The sequence below is a fragment of the Felis catus genome, chromosome E2 (genome assembly GCF_018350175.1).
Source record: "Felis catus isolate Fca126 chromosome E2, F.catus_Fca126_mat1.0, whole genome shotgun sequence".
In the NCBI taxonomy this organism is placed as follows: Eukaryota; Metazoa; Chordata; class Mammalia; order Carnivora; family Felidae; genus Felis; species Felis catus.
Window position 1 is genome coordinate 11,896,953 of NC_058382.1, and position 20,964 is coordinate 11,917,916.

General features: G+C 44.6%; 1 protein-coding gene and 1 long non-coding RNA gene across 4 annotated transcripts in view; both read left to right on the forward strand.

Moving 5' to 3' along the window:
• Nucleotides 1-20,964, forward strand: part of LOC101097528 (zinc finger protein 180) — a 68,555-nt gene that overhangs the window by 30,298 nt on the left and 17,293 nt on the right. Inside the window, exons 1-2 of one of the 3 annotated variants that reach the window (XM_045046575.1) lie at nucleotides 15,212-15,545; nucleotides 18,499-18,763. The exons of 1 other annotated variant lie outside the window; for it this stretch is intronic. Coding sequence is in view for 1 of the 2 variants with exons in the window: in XM_045046577.1 (XP_044902512.1) it covers nucleotides 18,761-18,763 (3 nt within the window). In the remaining variant the exon portion in view is untranslated. Of the gene's footprint in view, nucleotides 1-15,211; nucleotides 15,546-18,498; nucleotides 18,764-20,964 lie in introns of those variants that run through there. One more of the 3 variants, XM_045046577.1, reaches the window with a different exon arrangement.
• LOC109494778 lies at nucleotides 2,123-14,024 on the forward strand. Its single transcript, XR_006590565.1, has 4 exons — nucleotides 2,123-3,939; nucleotides 6,718-9,619; nucleotides 9,925-10,100; nucleotides 12,836-14,024. It is a non-coding gene; the product is annotated as an uncharacterized LOC109494778 (long non-coding RNA).

The following is a 20,964-nucleotide window of genomic DNA, read 5'->3' on the forward strand; positions in this document are numbered from 1 at the left end:
TCCCCTTTCTCCACATCCTTGCCAACATCTGTTGTTTCCCATGTTGCTAACTTTAGTCATTCTGACAGGTGTGAGGTGATATCTCATTGTAGTTTTTATTTCTTTTTCCATGATGATGAGTGATGTTGAACATCTTTTCATGTGTCTGTTATCCATCTGGATATTTTCTTTGGAAAAGTGTCCATTCATGGCTTCTGCCCATTTTTTAACTGGATTATTTATTTTTTGGGTATTGAGTTTGATAAGTTCTTTATAAATTTTGGATAATAACCCTTTATCATATATGTCATTTGCAAATATTTTCTAAAATGTAGAAATGGAAGGAAAACTTCCAAAATCATTCCTCGAGGCCAGCATTACCTTGATGCCAAAACCAGACAAAGACCCCACTAAAAAAGAATTACAGCCCAATATCCATGATGAACACAGAGGTAAAAATTCTCAACAAAATACTAGCAAATCAAATCAAACAGTGCATTAAACGAATCATTCACCATGCTCAAATGGGATTTATTCCTGGGCTGCAAGAGTGGTTAAATATTCACAAATCAATCAACATGTTACACCACATTAATAGAAGAGAGGATAAGAGCCATATGATCCTCTCAAAAGATGCAGAAAAACCATTTGACAAAGTATGGCATCCATTCTTATATTATAAAAACCCTCAACAAAGTAGGAATGCAGAGGACATACTTCAACATCATAAAGGCCATATATGAAAGACCCACAGCTAATATCATCCTGAATGGGGGAAAACAGAGAGCTTTTCATCTACAATCAGGAATAAGACTCTCACCACTGTTATTTAATATAGTACTGGAAGTCCGGTCCTCAGTAATCCGACAACAAAAAGCAATAAAAGGCATCTATATCAGCAGGGAAGAAGTCAACTTTCACTATGATTGGAATAACAGGTATTGTTACCGTGTCTGTACTACCCAAAGCCATCTACACATTTAATGCAATCCCTATCAAAATACCGCCAGCATTTTTCACAGAGCTAGAACAGACAACCCTAACATTTGTATGGAACCACAAAAGACCCCGAATAGTCAAAGTGATCTTCAAGAAGAAAAGCAGAGCTGGAGGCATCAGACTTCCTGACTTCAAGTTCTATTACAAAGCTGTAGTGACCAAATTGGCGCAATAACTGACACACAGATCAATGGAGCAGAATAGAAAGCCCAGAGAGAGGCCTGGGTGGTTCAGTCAAGCATCTGACTCTTCATTTCTGCTCAGGTCATGATCTCATGTTATGAGATTGAGGCCTGCATTGGGCTCCACATTGGGTGTGGAGCCTGCTTAATCCTATCTCTCCCTCTCCCTCTCCCTCTGCCCCATCCCCCATCTCTCTAAAAAAAAATTTTTTTTTTTTTATAAAAAAGAATAGCAAACTCAAATGGACCCAGAACTGCATGGTCAATGAATCTTTGACAAAGCAGGAAAGAATATCCATTGGAAAAAAGACAGTCTCTTCAACAAATGTGTTGGGAAAAACTGGACAGCCACATGCAAAAGCATGAACCTGGACCACTTTCTTACACCGTACACAAAAATAAATTCAAAATGGGTGAAAAACCTAAATGTGAGACAGGAAAACATCAAGATCCTAGAGGAGTACACAGGCAGCAACCTCTTTGACCTCAACTAGAGCAGCTTCTTACTCGACATGTCAAAAATAAAACAAAAGCAAAAATAAACTATTTGGACTTCATCAAGATAAAAAGCTTCTGCACAGCAAAGGAAACAGTTAAGAAAACTAAAAGGCAGCTTACTGAATGGGAGGAGATATTTGCAAATGATGTATCTGATAAAGGATTAGTATCCAAAATCCATAAAGCACTTATCAAACTCAACACCCAAAAAACAAATAATCCAATGTTGTGCTTTCATTTTCATCATTACCAATACTTTCTAACTTTCTTTGTGATTTAATCTTGGTCCATTGATTATAATCTTTGATCTTTGTTCCTACCGTGTTCTAATATGGTTTTATTTTTTTTATGTTTACTTATTTTTGAGAGAGAGACAGAGAGACAAAGCGTGAGCAGGGGAGGGGCAGAGAAAGAGGGAGACACAGAATCGGAAGCAGCCTCCAGGCTCTGAGCTGTCAGCACAGAGCCCGAGGCAGGGGCTCTAACTCACAGACTGTGAGATCATGACCTGAGCTGAAGTCTGATGCTTAACCGACTGAGCCACCCAGGTGCTCCTCTAATATGTTTTTAAAACGCTATTCCTAACCTATGATTCTAAATTGATTTCCCCACCCAATGACTTGGGACCCTGGTGCGTGCATTAGGCACATCTTTAGGACCTGGATGGCTATGTGGACAAGACACAGTTTTCCTCAATATGGGGAGGTGGGAAACCCACCCCGAGTTTGTCTATCTGGGACGGGATGGAGAGTCCAGAATCCATTAAGGACTGCAGACTGAGGTCAGAGAGAAAAACAGCTAGACAGGCCTTCTTTTCCACTCAGAGATGCAGGCAGAGAGGTTTTGTTAGACTCTGTGGGCCAAACCTGGGACATGGGAACAAATGGTGGTGGGTGAGGATATGAAACTGGGGTTGATGGAAGCCCGGGTTAGAGATGTAAGTTCTTCGCGGGCTGGGGCTGTTTGTGTGCTCAGATGTGAATGCATTTGGGAGGGAATGGCATGGGGGAGCACCATTCTTGGCAGGGTGGGTCCAGGGGCGGACTGCGGTTGTCCAGGGGAAATGACCTCAGTGCAGATGCACCTTCTGCTGTGGGAGAGCCCACAGGATGTTCGGGTGGGTGGAAGTAAGGGGGTGGGAGGAGTGGTAGTTTGTGGGCACAAATTATGTTCCTGGCAGGCATCTGTGATGTCTCTTTCTAAGTAACTGGCCTACAGACCCAGATTGGTGGAGGCCCCAGCTCTTGGGTGTAGGTTTTGTATGTCTGAGATGGAATCCCGTACGTAGGTGGAATCTGGTGGTGAAGAGATGGGGTCGGGGAGGCAGGTAGGACCTATGAGGTGTGGCTCTAGGTTAGAACAAGCTTGAAGATAGAGTCAGAGTGTCCCGCTGAGTCTGCCTTAGTATACTTCTGTGTTTATTAGGCATAGTGGTTTGGGCTGCTGGATTCAGGGACCTGTTATGGGTGGAGGGCTGCTCCGTGAGTGTTTAGACCAGGAGTCCCTGAATCCAGTGTGAGGCTGCGTCGTGCTTGAGCTGAAGACCCTGGGTTGGTGGAGGTGGCGGTTGGTTGCTGCAGATTTTGGTTTCCGACGGGAGTGTGCTCGGAGTTCAAGCCTGGATGTTTCCGCAGGAGGCGAGCTTAGGGACAGGTGTCCTGAGGCCCAAGGCCGTTTAAGAACCAGCTGAGGCGGCAGATCAGAGCCTGGGAGGCGCAGAGCCGCGGCACCACTCGTTGTGGCTCATGCGCATGCGTTGGGCAGAATCTGGGTGGGAATCTCTAGTAGCACGGCTCTCCCGGAAGCGGAAAGAGGGCGCCATCCGGGTGTGGGGGTGTGGCCTCGATTTGCCATCGCGCATGCGCGGCAATGGATGGGCGGCTCCTGGCGGACCTAGACATACCGGAAGCTGGGCAGGTATACCGGAAGTGGGGCCGGTGTACCGTAGTGGGGCAGGTGAACAGGCCTTCCTACCTGGAGCTTCATCACTCGGGACTTCCCCTAATGGCATCCCTGGTCCGATCCTTCGGGGCAGGGGGTTTCCCGCTGTCAGCCCAGGGCGTCTGAGCTGCTGGCCTCGTGACCCCGCGTGACACGTTTCAGGGCCGTCCCCAGTTTCTTTTCCCAGCCCGGGTCCTCCTTGGGGGAAATTCCACCTGCGATGCCCTTCGTGTGTCTGGTCACTGGGATGAAATCAGGAGCGAGGAAAGGTGTTTCCATTGCGGCCTCATGAACGCGGATAATTGCAAACGTCCCTGGGAGACGCGACTGTAGCAGGAAGGTGCGGGGATGCAGGGAGATGGTGACGCTGGGAGCGCAGGTTTGCTGATGGGCAGGGGTGAGGCTGGCCCGTGTTAGGAGTAAAGCAGATTAAAGGTACCATTTAGTGTATGATCGCACCTTTTCCTTTGAACACATCTATATGCTGTATACATGGGGAAAAGTTGGGAAGAACACACAATATTTGTGTGTGTGTGTGTGTGTGTGTGTGTGTGTGTGTGTACCCACCAGTAGTCTTTACGTCTTTACGTATTACGTATTACAGGGGATTTTATGTTTCCATTTTTAAAACATTGTAGTAAAATATACATAATACAAAATTTACCATCTTAACAATTTCTTTCAAATGTTTATTTTTGCGAGAGACAGTTAGTTGGGGAGGGGCAGAGAGAGAGAGAGAGAGAGAGAGAGAGAGAGAGAGAGAGTCAGAATCTGAAGCCAGCTCTGCGTTGAGAGCAGAGAGCTTCATGTGGGGCTCGAACCCATGGGCCCTAAGCCGAAGTTGGATGCTTAACCATCTGAGCCCCCCAGGTGCCCCTTAACATTTTTTTTAAGTGTGCAGGTCCGTGGCATTAAGTACATTCACACTGTTGTGCAACCATCACTGTATTTCAGCTTTTTATATTTCTTATTTTTTATAGTGCATTTCCTAAGGTAAGGACTGAAAAAACTTCGTTTCCTAAATCAATTATGCTTTTTTTAATCTGTCAAATAAAATAGACTATGCTTTTCATAACCGTTTTAGTGAATAATTAGGGTATATCTGCCATGTTATTATTCTTAGTGTATAAAGTTTTTGTCCAACTGATGTTTGGAAAGAGTTGGTTCAAAAGATTTCTTTTTAAGTCTTGGTTAATGTTTTTTTTTTTAATTTTTTAACGTTTATTTATTTTTGAGAGAGAGAGAGCATGAGTGGGGGAGAGTCAGAGAGAGAAGGAGACACAGAATCTGAAACAGGCTCCGGGCTCTGAGCTGTCAGCACAGAGCCCGACGCGGGGCTCAAACTCACAGACTGCGAGATCATGACCTGAGCCAAAGTCGGACGCTCAACCAACTGAGCCACCCAGGCACCCCTTGGTTAATGAATTTTTAAGAAACAAAACAGGGGCCCCTGGGTGGCTCAGTCAGTTAAGCATCTGACTTTGGTTCCTGTCACGATCTCATGTTTTGTGGGTTCAAGCCCCACGTCGGGCTCTGTGCTGACAGCTCAGAGCCTGGAGCCTGCTTTGGAGTCTGTGTCTCCCTCTCTCCCTGCCCCTTCCCTGCTCGTACTCTGTCTCTCTCTCTCAAAAATAAAGAAACATTAAAAAAAGAAACAAACAAAACTTTATCTTGAGATACTTGGAGATTCGCATGTAGCTGTAAGAAATAATAGAGACATCTCCTGGACCCTTTACCCAGTTTTTCTCACTTAGCATCTTGCAGAACTACAATACAGAATCACAGTCAGTGTCTATAGACATTGATAGAATCCTGTGATCATGTGCAGAATCCCCAATTTCACTTGTAATCATTTGTGCTTGGCTGTGTGTGTTTAGTTCTATGCAATTTTATCACCTTCTAGGCTCACGTGTCCACCATCACCACACTCAAGATACAGAGTAGTTCCATCTCCACCAAAATACCCTTTTACGGCCACACCCTCTCCCCCCGTTAGCACCTTGGCAACCCCTAAACTGTCCTCCGCTTCTATAATTTTATCATTTCAAGAATTTTTATAAATGGAATACAAAAGGTATGTAGTCTTTTGGGATTGGCTTCTTTTCTCTCAGGATAATTCTCTGGAGATTCATCCAACTTGTTTCTTGTATCATTTATTTTTATTGCTAAGTGGTGTCCCATGATTTGGACATACCACAGTTTGTTTAACTCTTCACCCACTGAAGGACTTCTGGGTTATTTTTAGTTTTTAGCTATTTAAAAAAAACGGGGTGCCTGGGTGGCTCAGTCAGTTAAGCGTCTGACTCTTGAGTTCAACTCAGGTCATGATCTCATGGTTTGTGGGTTCAGACCCCACATTGGGCTCTGTGCTCACAGTGTGGAGCCTGCTTGGGATTCTGTCCCCTCTCTCTTTCCCTTCCCTGCTTGCTCTCTCTCTCTCTCTCAAATAAAAATTAAAAAAAAAAAAGCTACTATGAACACTTGTGTACAAGTGTTTGTATGAACAAAAGGCTCCATTGTTTTGGGATAAGTCCCAAGAGTGTAGTTGTGTAAGGTGGTTTCATACTTAGTTTTAGAGTAACTTCCAAACTGTTACAAAGTAGTCATAGCATCATGAGGGCTGGGATCCCATTTCTCTCCATCCTTGCCAGCACTTGGTGGAGTCACTATTTTTTACTTTTTTTACTTTGTCAATTCTGATAGATGCAGAGGGATATCTCATTGTGCTTTTAATTTGCATTCCACTAATGATTAATGAAGTTGAACGTGTTTATATGTGCTTATTTGCCATTGTGTATACTTTGGAGAAATGCCTGTTCATCTCTTGCCCATTTTCTTTTTGAAAAAAATCTTTGTTTACTTATTTTGAGGGAGGGAGGGGCAGTGAGAGAGGGAAAGAGAATCCCAATCAGGCTCCGTGGTGTCAGCGCAGAGCCCGATGTAGGGCTTGATCCCATGAACCATGAGATCATGACTTGAGCCAAAATCAAGAGTTGGATGCTCAACTGACTGAACCACCCAGGCACCCCTCTTGCCCATTTTTCTAATTACTTATTATATTGTTTAGTTTTATACTATTGAGTTTCTTTACATATTCCATACACTAATCTTTTGTCAGATACGTGGTATTGGGGAACATCATCAAAAAGACATGATTGCTGATTGACCCGCGACCTGGACACAGACACTTGGAGGCTCCTCACCCCCTCCCCTGTCCTCGGAATGTAGGTTGTGCTTGCTTTTCCTCTTCCCAGAGGCTGCTCCAAGGATGTAGTCTTGAAATGGTGATGTGGTGTTTGAAAACACCTGCATGGTATATGTGACTAAGCACAGTTAAGTCCTCTCTATAAACTGAAGATTTGGAGGGTGAGTCTGGGGATCCACTCATCTTTCAGTTGCCCACGACAAGCCTCATTTGTAAGTTCCCTTTGCTTCATAAAATTGCCACCTACTAACCAGGAGTGGCCTGTCTTTTTCTTTGGTCTCTCCCTGCCCTCCAAGTACTGTAGATGATTTTAGATCACACCAGGGAAGCTCCCAGGAGGGTTGCGAACCAATTGGCAAGAGAGCCAGAAGACAGAAGAGATGGGCCTTGGAAAAGAAGCATCCATGGGGGAAATCCAGTGTTGGCCATCGACCTCTTTTTGGGGAGGAGTGGCCTGTATGTTAGATACTTGTGGAGCATCCTCTGAGTACAGGGATGCCCTGAAAATGCCGGCTGGTGTGCTTGTTGGAGCAATTGTGCATTGTGCTCTGCAGCAAGGAAGTGAGGCATGTGGTGGCCACAGTGGGCTGGCCTATACTAATGGGCAGTTCGACTGGCCATCGATGCCTAACTGGAGGCTGAGGCTCATGTCTGGAAGTCAGAAGACAAGCTAAGATTAGAAAAGGACATGAGAATGTCCACTAGGCTGATGGCTCTGGGGCTGGCAGACACGATGGGAGTTGAAGGACAATACGTTGGCGAGCTTCTCATGCCCTTTTGCAAAGCTGGGAGGGTGCAAGGAGCTTCAGACAAAGGCAGTGCTTGTGACTAAGTCCAATTGGCCAGCTAAGACATTCAATCCCTGGGAGAATGATGGGAATGAGGCGGAAGAGATTGTGGTGATTGACAGGGAAGTGGATGGAATGCCCCGTGCCGTTGCACCCCTAACACAACAAAAAACAAAAGCAGAGCAACAGCAACCCTAAGCAGTGGGACAGCCCCCAGTTCAGGAGACATCGATGATGAGAGAATACACTCCAACTGTGCTTATTGATACAGATGCCAGTTTCAGCAAAAGGCCAGGGAAGATATCCTGGCATGGTTAGTGGGGCTATAGGATACCAGGGGTGGTGGTGTTTCTCTGACCCAGCAGGAGGCAGAGAAAACGAGCAACATCACCACACACCTTGCCCTCTGGCAGCACCTGTATGGTGCCCGAGAGATGCAAAGTACTCACTTCCTTATAGATTGGATTATTTTATCCTGTAGGGGAGGCTTGGCCCGATGAGGGGTATCTCCCTGGGCATGTAGGAATCTGGAAATCGATAGAGGAGGTACGGCAAATTTTCAGGAATCTGGGAATGAGACAGGTGATCAATGCTTCTGTCTTTTCAGGCCCTTTTCAGACCACGTTCACTGCATGGACCAAAGCCAAGATTCTCCAGTCTGTCCCCAACACTGATATCCATACTGAGCCCACGTATGAGATAAGATGTTTACCATGTTGGGCAATCCATTGCTCAACTGGAGGAAACGGACAGATCCTGGGAACAGACATGGGCTAGAGATAGAGGGGAGCCAGGAAAGCTAAAAGGCTATCCCAACCTGCTCTCAAGGATCCAGTCAGAATAACCTGGAAGCAAATATAGTGTGACCTCATTGCTGTGGGGACCCTGCCTAAACAGATAGACTGGGTTGGCCTATGGAAAGCCTTAGAACCTGAGGAACAGTTTAGATCTGTCTCATCCACTCCTGTCATCCCTGATGTACCAGAGGCCTCAGGGATACATGCCTGTTTGGGATGGGTGTGTCCCTCACCCCGGGTATAAGATGCAGGCAAGATTGCCTCCAGGTGAGGGCCACTGGAGTGATCAGAGGCCCTATGTTCATTGGTCTTCCAGAAATCCATAAAAGGTGACAGCGTGGGTGGATACTGAAGCTAAATGTACTCTAATATATGGTAACCCTGAGAGGTTTTCTGCCCCTTTCAGTGCCATCAGTAGTCATGGAGGACAGACAGTTATGGTCAGAAAGGTCCTCTTGGACATCTTCTCTGCCCTCCCTGCGACTATGGGGGTTTTTATCTCTCCAATACCAGAGAACATATTGGGCATTGATATTCATCCTACAAGATCAGACTCTGCAAACCTCTGATACCTCCAGGTTAGAGGAATCAAACCCATGCTGAGGAGAAGCACCAACTGGGAACCAGTAAGCCTGCTGTCCTCACATAGGATGGTAAATGTCAAACAATATAAATTTCCTGGGATTATAGGGAAACCATCTAGAGCTACACTACTGCCCATAGTAGTTTCAACAGCCCTGTATGACCAGTAAAAAAACCAGATGGCTCATGGCAGATGATGATGGATGACTGGAGACTAAATAAGATAGTGCCCAACATTGCCATCATCTTAAACACCTTAGCCACCGTCCTAGGAAGGTATCGTGCTGTGCTAGACTTAGCAAATACCTTTTTCAGTATACCCCTGGCCACTGAGTCACAAGGTCAATTTACCGTCACATAAGAGGGGCAACAATAGACCTTCGAAGCGCTCCTCCAAGGTTACCTGCATAGCCCCACTGTGTGTCATGGGATGGTAGCCCGAGACCTGTCCCTGTTGTCCTTCCCCACATCAATGAGATGGGCCCATGATATTGATGTTGTAATATTAACATAGAAAGAGCTGCCTCTCCTGCCAGGACATCTTGCAGGCTTTGCTGGAGCATCTGTGAGGGAGAGGATAGGCAACGGACCGACAGAAAATTCAAGGCCCAGACACTGCTGCGAAGTTTCTGGGAGTTGTCTTGTTGGGTAAGACCCATGTTGTCCCTGAAGCTGTGATTGATAAGATAGATGCAAGCTTACCCAACCCCCAAGAATATGAAAGAGGTGCAGGCCTTTGTAAGAATGTTAAGGTCTCCAGAGGACTTTTATTCCCCACATGGCACAGTGCCTCTGTCCCTTATATTACCTGATAATGAAAGGGCAGGTGTGGGACTGGGGATCAGAGCAGCAGGCTGCCTTTGGGAAGGCAAAAATGCTCACAAAGCAGACTAAAGCCCTTGGCATAGATCAAGCAGGGCTCTCATTTGAGTTAAATGTGTCCATGACTCCAGACGGTGTCGATGGGGCACTGCGACAAAAACAGGAGAAGGAGACAATACCGCCAAGACTTTGGTCTAAATGAAGGAGACAGAAAGCCGATACACCCCCATGGAGCACACAGTATTCTTCCAGGTGGAGCGTCTCACTAAGGAACAACACATTGTCATGAGAACTTCCCAGTCAAGGGGTGAGTTAAATATATGTTCCGTCAACCCACCTTTGCTGTGACTCAAACCCACATTTTGACTAAGTGGCAGGTCTATTTACGGCAGAGGAAGGCCCTATGCACAAGTTCACTGTCTCTAGGGCTGCTAGGCCCCATGGAGTATATATACATCCTCCAGATGCTCCCACCCCTATTCCTATGGTGTCCCTGTAAAGAGGGGGGCAGGGGAGATTCCCGCTGATGCTGCCTATACAGATCGGTCTAGTCTAGGCGAACCCCGCCCACATGGACTGTAGTTGCTATTCAGCCCAACACGGACACCATCTGGATGGAAACAGAAACAAACCTTAGTGGCCAGTGGGCTGAGCTCAGAGTAGTCTGGCTGGTGAAGGTCCTGAGTCCTGGCCATTAACCCTCTGCACTAACAGCTGGGCTGTTCCGAAGGGATAAGCCCTATGGCTCCAACTATGGGAAGCTGAGGGGTCGATGAGTATGAATAAGCCCTAGTGGGGTCAAGACACATGGAAAGACATTTGGGTCCATCTACAAGCGCCTAAGGCGGCCCTCACTGTTTTTCACGTCCTGTCTCACAAGGCACTGACATCCCCTTGCAAACAGAAAGCTGATGTCCTAGCTCAGGCACAAGCTTTATTTTTTTTAATGTTTATTTTTGAGAGAGAGAGAGAGAGAGAAAGACAGAATGTGAAGGGGGGGGTAGCAGAGAGGGGGAGACACAGTATCCAAAGCAGGCTCCAGGCTCCAAGCTGTCAGCACAGAGCCCGACGCTGGGCTCAAACTGACAAACCACAAGATCGTGACCTGAGCTGAAGTCAGACACTTAACCAACTGAGCCACCCAGGTGCCCCTCAGGTACAAGCTTTAGCTACTGACCCTCCACTAGGTACAGCAGATCTGGTGCATAGAGTGACCATCACAATGCCTGGGTGGGATGGCCTATTGCCAGGGGTGCTGGATTGCCCTTGAAATACAGTGACTTGGTTAATGAAGCAACAACCTGTCCTGTATGTTCTAAACAACACCCAAAGCAACTTCCAAAAGAATCTGGAACCATTCACTAGAGTTCCCAACAGGCGAGGGATTGGCAAATTGCTTATATCCTCCTTGATATGGATACCCTCATTGAATAGGTGGTAATTGGGCGTCCCATTTCAAAAGTCATGATATCCCAGACTGGGCAAAAAACATGCCACTAAAAAGAAGCTTCATCTCCCTTACAACCCATGAGTAGCAGGGTTAATAGGAAAAAAATGGAATATTAAAGCAACAGATTAACTTGTTGATAGGTTAAACCATCTTGGCTGGATGGACCAAAGTATTGTCCCAGGATTTAATACCTTTGAATGATCAACTAGTAGAACCTATTGCCCCATATGCCAGACTGGGGACCCCTGCCAAGGCACCCGGTACTGTAGGGGTGCGGAAGTGGCAGGAAACAGCCATTGCTTCCATCCTCACAGCAGACCAGCTCCGTGCTTTGCTGCTGAGAACAGCAGTCCCCCTCACATCTGGAAGAGGAATTATTTACCAGAATTGGCAATGGGATGCGCTGCTGGGATGAGTGAGTTACTTTGAACCTTTGGGTGAAGGGGAACTTCTCAGTCCCCACTGGGATCCCATTGTCCTGCTATGAGCTGCTGAACCTGTGGGAACACATCTACATGGAAGGGAACACGCAGTATTGAAAACAGGAGAAGGTGGGGGTCCTGGTCTGGCATATCCTGCCCCCAGCCCACCTCCTCATGCTGTCTGCCCTGGCCAACATGTTGGGTATGCACAGCAGGTCAGATTCCTAAGTCTGCATGACCATCTAAGGATGGGGCCACAGATGTAATTCTTGTGAAGGGGGAGACGTCGCCATACAATTTTTCACAAAATATCTGTCTTTTTGGCCTTTAGACATGCTCCTGTGGTGTCTAGTCACAGGAGGGGCACCTGATAAAAATACCTTTCTACTAGGGGCCCACTTGTGTGCCTGACAAAGAAATCAATCCAATTATTGAATATGTGGGTGGTTGCCCTTCTCTAGCTTGTCAGAATTGCCAAAATGCATATCACTCCTTCAGGGATGTGATCAGAAAGCCCTAAAGCAGTAAAACAACAACAACAACAATCTAAGGCTAGTATTCTTAGTCCATCTGGTATTACCAATACTAACCCAGAAACATGGCGATGACACACACTATTAATGACCCTGGATGTGGGTATTCTTCTGGAAAGCAAACTGTAAGAGTAGCTCATCAAATTGCTTACCAAAAAGGTCTTGGAAATACCACCATCAGAGCAATGGATGGTCATGCTCATATTTGGGATGGGTTTGTATGTTTTACTCCAGATTATGGGCATTTGAACACCTGGGCACCCCTGTGTTGGGAGCAAAAAAAAAAAATCACTCTAAACAAAGTCAACCCAATCATATTAGATACATTGGATGGATACCAGGAGAGCTGTGTAGTCATTCTGTCATATTAAGGGATAGTGATGGGTTTGGCACTGATTGGTTGCAATGTCCAGTATTTGTTGGGTAGCACCAAATAAAACACAATGGTTATATGACACAGACCTTTGGCCACGGCTTCCACCTGGATGGTTGGGCCGTTATGCCCTGGGCTTTCCCTAGGCAAAGGGGAAAATCCGCCCTTTGGTGACAATGGCTGCCAATCTCCTTAAGGCCAGGGAGACACCTTGTATTTTGCACTGGTAGGATCATCTGCCTCTTGTCTTTGTTCCTTCCATAGGCCTGGAAGATGTTATAGCACACACAGAAGCCTTTACTAAGTTCACTCAGCAAGCCCTGAATGATAGCCAGTGAAACCTACCATTACTGAACACCGAATGACTGTAATAGAAAAGTCATCCCACATAGGATGGCCTTGGACATTAGTTCTGCCTTGCAAAGAGACACCTGTGCCATTATCCAAACAGAATACATGTGTTCCTATCTGATAAGTCTGCTAATGTATCATCTTTACCAAATGACACAGGGACACAAGTAATCGCCCTGAGTGATACAACCCCCATTCTAGGGGATTTAATAAATCAATGGTTTGGATCCTGGGGCTCTTGATAGAAACGTCACTGATTTTGGATATTATAGTCTTAATCTGCCTCCAATGTGGCCAGATAGCCACCAAAAGAGCCACCTCCACACTAATGAAACCCCTTGTTGACCACTCAGGGCTTATTATGGAAGAGGGGGAAGATGAGATTCTAAGCTGATCACGAGGGTTGAAGTGTTGGGGAACGCAACAGTACATGATTTCCAGTTGACCCACGAGCTGGATAGGGGCACTCGGAAGCTCCTCACCCCTTCCCTGTCCTGGGAATGTGGGTTCTGCTTGCCTTTCCTGCTCCCCCAGGCTGCCCCAAGGACACAGTCCTGAAATAATGAGGTGGTGTTGAGAACGGTATACTTGACAGCCCAGTTAGGGCCTCTTTATAATCTTTTAACATTTGGAGAGCAGGTACGGGGATTCATTCACCTTGCTGGTGCCCAAGACACGCCTCATATGTAAGTTTCCTTTGCTTATTGAAACTGCCACCTGCCAACCTGGAGTGGCCTGCCTCATTCTTCAGTCTCTCCCTGCCCTCTGAGTACTGGGGCTGACTTCAGATCACACGAGGGAGGCTACCAAGAGGGGTGCGAACCAACCTGTGGTTTGCAAATGTTTATTCCCAGTCTTTAGCTTGTGTTTTACCCACTTAACAGGGTTTTTCTCAGAGCAAAAGATTTGAATTTTGATGAAGTCCAATTTATCAATTTTTCCTCTTTTGTTCCTGTTCCTGGTGTCGAGTCTAAAAACTCAGCTTTAAAGAATGAAATCTGGCCATTCGCAGCAACGTGGATGGAACTGGGGGGTATTATGCTAAGTGAGGTAAGCCAGGCAGAGAAAGACAGATACCATATGTTTTCACTCATATGATCTTGAAAAACATAACAGAAGACCATGGGGGAGGGGAAGGGGGGGTTACAGAGAGAGAGGGAGGCATACCATAAGAGACTCTTAGGGACTGAGAACAAACTAAGAGTAGATGGGGGGGGGGGAGTGGGGGAGAGGGAAAGTGGGTGATGGGCAGGGAGGAGGGCACTTGTTGGGATGAACACTGGGTGTTGTATGGAAACCAATTTGACGATAAATTATATTAAAGAAAAAATAAATAAATAAAAATAATAATAAAAACTCAGCTTTGCCCTAGATTCTCAAGAGTTTCTTTGCCTTTTCCCTGAAAGTTTTATAGTTCTTTGTTTTGTATTTATTATTATTTTTTTAATTTTCTTTTTCAACGTTTATTTATTTTTGGGACAGAGAGAGACAGAGCATGAACAGGCGAGGGGCAGAGAGAGAGGGAGACACAGAATCGGAAACAGGCTCCAGGCTCTGAGCCATCAGCCCAGAGCCTGACGCGGGGCTCGAACTCACGGACCGCGAGATCGTAACCTGGCTGAAGTCGGACGTTTAACCGACTGCGCCACCCAGGCGCCCCTCTTTGTTTTGTATTTAATCCAACTGTCCATTTTGAACTCATTTTTTTGCATAACGCTTGTAGTTTATGCCAATGCCCGCTTTTTTGTGCCTATGGATTTCCAATGTTATGGTACCATTTGTCAAAAAAGCAGTATCTCTATAGAATGTCTTTTGCACCTTCGTCAAAAGTTAGTTGAACATATTTGTGTAGGTATATTTCTGGGTTCTTTAACTGTGTTCCATTGACCTACGTGTCCATCCCTCCACCCATACCACTGTCTTGATTACATAGGTGACCGAAAAATGACTCGTGATATGGTCTGTCTTGGTGAGTGTTCCATGGACATTTGAAACAAATGCGTATTCTCCTGTGGAGCATTCTATAAGCATCAATTAGATTGTCTTCATTGATGGTGTTGTTCACTTAGTTTATATTTTTTGCTAATTTTCTGTCTGGTAATTATATCAGCTGCAGGAAGTGGGGTGCTGAAGTCCCCAACATAACTGCACGTCGATTTCTTCTTTCAGCGCTGTCAGTTTTGGGTTTACATGTTTTGTTTGGTACGCACATATTTACGGTCACTACGTGTTCTCGTAGACTGGCGATTTTTATCATTATTAATACTTTGTTTTATTTATAATTTACTTTATTCATGAATTTTTACATTCACATTAGATATTTTATTTACGATTGTTGTTTTTTTCACAAACATACTAAGACCGTAGATTAATCTAAATTTTCCACAGAGAGAAATAAAATTAGAAGCAAGATTCATTTCCTCCTTCTTAACCCATGTCCTTCCTTAGGGAAGATCTCCCCACCAAACCATCATCCCCAGTCTCCGTATGACCTTCCCTAAGTTTCTGTGCACTCGTGAGCATGTCTACATATATGTTATGGGAAGCACCACAGTGCAGAGGGAGTAGAGATCCTGCAACCAGGTGCCCATTGGATCTTGATACACAGTACCTGAGACCTTGGGTAAGTGATTATGTCTTCTGTGCCTCAGTTTCCTTATCAAAGGGAAATGATAACAAGAGGGCCATTAACAGTTCCCAGTGAGTTCATTTTTGTAAAACATTTAGAAAACATTCATTTTGTAAAACATTTAGGTAGCTGGAGATTAGTTAAGCACTATGCACCTTTTGATAAATAAATACTTTTTTTTTTTGCTTTAACATAAACAAATGTTTTTCATCATCTTTCATTTTAACATATAATTAACATATAACTCCTAGAGCCTTGGGAGAGATTCATCTGCCCACATCTAGGAGTTCTTCCTCAGTTCTGCAGGTAAAAACACCCCAATTTATTGATTTCCCAGGGAAATGAGAATGTTCCAAAAATGAGATCACATTAACTATATTCACATGGAACTCTCCTGAACCAGAGGCTGCTCTGTTCATTTGTGATAGCACTCATACAGTTTCCATGGAGTGGTCTTCAATTTAAGTCTTAAAAATCAGGTAAGGTTGGGGTACCTGAGTGGCTCAGTTGTTTATGAGTCCCACTCTTGATCTCAGCTGAGTTCTTAGGCTCAGTTGTGAGTTCAAGCCCCACATTGGGCTTGGGCATGGAGCCTACTTTTTAAAAAATTGGGTAATGTTTCAAAAGTGAACAAGGAGATGGGCATTTTAAGAGGGATCAACAGTAGCAGACAGAGTGGTAAAAATGGCAGGACTTTGGCTGGGAACTGAAACTGTTTACACTCAAGCAAATGCCTAGAGGCTTGCAGTGCTGTGATTGGGTTATTTTTCTAATCAACAGAAACCCTTGACAAGTCTTGAGAATTTGTCAAAACAATTCAACAGTTCATCTGGAAAAGAGAGTGCTAGAATTTATAGGATGAAATAAAAACAATAGGGAGGGAGAGAGAAATATATATATTATACAACAGTGATAACTCTAATTGAGATCTTTTAGCACAGGAAAAAACATCTCTGTTATTGGAACAGTTGTATCCCAGAAAATATACAAGTATGTACAATAACTTAGTAAATGAGTAGGATGATATTTTATATCAGTAGATAATCGATGAATTTTTCAGGAGATTTTGTTGCGAATACTCAAGCATTTGGTGAAAAAGAAAAGTAGATCTGTCTTCACACCATATACTAAAATAAATGACACAGAATAAAACAGACCAATAAAACCATGAAAAGTTGAATTGACTATATCTTCTTTTTTTTTCTCCTGTGTTTTATTTTTATTTATTTATTTTTATGATCTGGCATTAGAGGCCTTGATCCCATAGAGACGCCCCTCCCAAGGCTACCTAAATTCCTAGATAGCAAATGACTTCCCTGTTAGCTGCCTTTGATATACAAATAAACGGATCCAGAGCCCAGACACCCAACTGTGTCCCTTATTGAACTCATACACCAAGGCAATATTCCCCTGCCCTGAATCAACCCAGGACTAGGCACTGGACACCAAGGGACCACCCAGAGCCCACCAAAATATTATCCTAAACTTATTCATCTTATTTACCTTGATTCACTCATCCCTTCCCATCAAAACCCAATAAAGGCTTTGGACTGTGTCCTCTCTACTGCCTCCTGACCAGCCCATGGTCCTTCCCTGTGAAACCCTGTGTGGCATGCCACACACTTTGTTTCTAGAAATCTGTGAGTATTAAACTTCTTTCCTCATGACTACCATTTCTGTATTTGTGTGTCTTACCATACCTGATTAAGACAAATCTCAGGCATAATTTTAGAACAGAAGTGAATATAGATGTCCTTATTGGATATCAGAGGAAGGAAGTCTTTATAATTGTGTGGAAAAATACAGAATCCAAAATGAAAGGACTGATCAATTTGATCAAATAAAGGTCGGTGGTTTTTAAATACTGCCTTATAAAAGTCCAAACTGGGGGGGGGGGGGGGAAATCATCATACAGGACAGCGTCAATACCATTTGTATACAAAGAGAATTTATAAATAAATAAGCAAAAGATAAAAACGGGCAAAGGATATAAACAGGCAATTTACCCACCGCTGACATATCGACATTTATTCCACATCTCCATGAATAAAGAAACGCAGTCAATAAGGAGACAGCATATTTGGGCTATCAAATTGGAAGAAATTAAAGAAAATGATTATTCCTACTCGACGCATGAGATTGGAAGTCTAACTTCTTTAGTGGATAAGGTGGTAACGGACCTAAAACTAAAGAATCCTAAACAACCACTTTAAATGAATTTATTATTTAGTGACATGCATGAGGTGAGAGAAAAAAATCGGCTCTAAGATATTATGATGCAAATTCTGTGGGGACAAAAAATTTTAAGCATATATTTACTCAAAGAGGAAACCCGGAAATACATAGGCCAAGATCTTAATGATACTTGTTTCTGGGTGCTAGGATTATGGGGGACTTTAGTTCTTTCTCTTACTTTTTCCCCTTACTTTTTTTTTTTCAACGTTTATTTATTTCTGGGACAGAGAGAGACAGAGCATGAACGGGGGAGGGGCAGAGAGAGAGGGAGACACAGAATCGGAAACAGGCTCCAGGCTCCGAGCCATCAGCCCAGAGCCTGACGCGGGGCTCGAACTCACGGACCGCGAGATCGTGACCTGGCTGAAGTCGGACGCTTAACCGACTGCGCCACCCAGGCGCCCCTCCCTTACTTTTCTTAACATTCTTTTTACTTTTGTCCCTTAACATTGATCATGCACTGCTTTTGTAAAAAAAAAAAAAAAATACATAAATAAATATATAGTGTAAATTATATACATATATGGTGTAAATTATAGATGTATGGTGTAAGTTATATGTGTGTGTGTGTGTGTGTGTGTGTGTATAATCAAAAACATCAATGCTTTATATTCCCTGGTGATGGGATTATGGATTTTTTTGTTTGAGAGTATTGTCAGATTTTCCACAACGTGAACGTGTTAGTACCGAGTAATAACCTTTTTTTTTTAAGGAAAGAAAAAAGCTGTCGCGGAGCTCCAAAGCTCAGCGCCGGAACAGCGTGTATCGTCTCACCAACCAGAGCAGCCCCGCGGGGCACTCCGCCTTCCACCTGGCCTTGGGCGGGGCTCCAGGTGTACGCTTCTTTACGACACCGTCGGCTCCCTTAAGTAAGAACGCGCACCGCAGAGGGTCCTGGGAAGTGTAGTCCGGGCCCTGCCGAGGCGCCCACTTCCGCTTCCGGCCACCGCAGCACTGCCATAATTTCTTCTGCGATGGTGAGTAGGTTACGGGACGTGGGGCTTTTTGGAGGTCTTCGTTCCCGCCGCAGGGAGAAGGGGCCTGGGCTCTAGGATCTGGGGGGAGGGGGCGTGTGGCGGGGGTCAGAGCCGGGAGATTTCGGCAGCTCCGCCTGGCGAAGGAGAGGTTTGAGGAGGCGGACGCACAGAGCATCCCGGGTTGGGATGGGGGGCGGGGCTCGGGCCGGCAGCGCTGGGCGCCCCCAGGCTTGGAAGGAGCAGTTGCAAGTCGGCAGCTATGGCTTTGAGACGGGCATCTCTCGGTTCGGGAGACTCCAATCCAACTAGTTTTGGATTGGTGATATCTGGAATGCTTTCACGGTAGCCGCACACCTACTTCTGTATGAATTTCAGACTTTTCTGTGAAGTCATTTCTATAAAGAGCTGCGGAAGTTGATTCTTCACGGTCTGTATGTATTCCCTTGAGAATTATTAAGCGCCGTACAAGCTTTAAGAAATCATTTTGCCGGTGTCGTGATGCTAGCTCTGTTTTTTTGCAGCGCCCGAGCCACACGGTTTGAATTCTCTTCTGTCACACAGCATATGAGAGTCACAGCTCTTAATTCAAACCTTTTGCTTTTAATAGTCGACTTTTAATCCATATTGCATTAATTTTTGTGTATGATTTAAGGAGGGGTGCTAAGACTCCAGTTGTTCCAACTCCATACGTTGAAAGGACTCTTCTCATCGATCTGTGTGTTCGTTGTTAAGTCCGTACCACTGTTTCTTGATTACTGTGGCTTTAGAATAAATCTTGAAGTCAGAAAGAATGAGTCCAAATTTTTCCTTCTTTGGTAGGATTCTTTTTTGGCTATTCTAGATTTTCTTCATTACAACGCATATTTTAGAATCAGGATGTCAAATCTTGCAAGAAGTCTTGAGATTTTGATTGAAATTGCATTGGAGAGAACAGGCAACCTTAAGTCTTTAATTGCATGAACATGGTATATCTTTAGGCATTTAAAAATATTTTTATTTTATTTTTTTTAATGTTTATTTATTTTTGAGAGAGAGAGAGAGAGACAGAGTGTGAGCGGCGGAGGGGCAGACAGAGAGGGAGACACAGAATCCAAAGCAGGCTCCAGGCTCCGAGCTTCCATCACAGAGCCCGATGCAGGGCTTGAACTCACAAACCGTGAGATCATAAGCTGAGCCAAAGTCGGTTGCTTAACCGACAGCCACCCAGGCACCCCTAAAAATATTTTTTAACATACAGTGCTATGTTAGTTTCAGGTAGATAATGTAATGATTCAACAATACTGTACATTGCTCAGTGCTCATCAAGACAAGAGTGGGCTTGGGGTGCCTTGGTGGCTAAGCGTCTGACTCTTGGTTTTGGCTCAGGTCATGATCTCACCGTTCATGGGGTGGGACCCTGCATTGAGCTCTGCGCTGACAGCGTGGAGCCTGCCTGGGATTCTTTCTCTCTGTCTGTCTCTCTGCCCCTCCTCTCACGCACTCTCTCTCAAAATAAATAAATAAATAAACATTAAAAAAAATGATAAGAGATCTCTTATCCCACCCATCTTCTCTCTGGCAACCACCAGTTTGTTCTCTGTGTTTGAGTCTGGTTTTTGGTCTCTTTTTTTCTTTGTTCATTTTCCCCCCTTTCATTCCACATCTGAGGGAAATCGTATGGTATTTGTCTTTCTCTGATTCATTTCACACCCTCTAGGTCCATCCGTGTTGTTGCAAATGGCAAGATACCATCCTTTTTTATGGCTGAGTAATGCTCCGTTGTATATATGTGTATCACATCTTCTTTATTCATTCATCTATCGATGGACACTTGGGTGGCTTCCATAATTTGGCTGTTGTAAATAGTGCTGCAGTAAACACAGGGGTGCGTAGATCTTTTCAAATTAGTGTTTTTGTTTTATTGGAGTAAATACCCAGTAGTATTACTGGATATTTTACTGGATAATTACTGGATCACAGGGCATTTCTAATTTTAATTTTTTGAGGAACCTCCATGCTTTTTTCGCAGTGGCTGAACCAGTTTGCATTCCCACCAACAGTGTCCCAAGGTTCCTTTTTCTTCACGTCTTCACCAACACTTGTTATTGCTTGTCTTTTTGATTCTAGCTCTTCTGACAAGGGTAAGGTGGTCTCTCCATCTTGATGTGCATTTTCCTGATGTTTTGTGATGTTGAGCATCGTTTCAGGTATCTGTTGGCCGT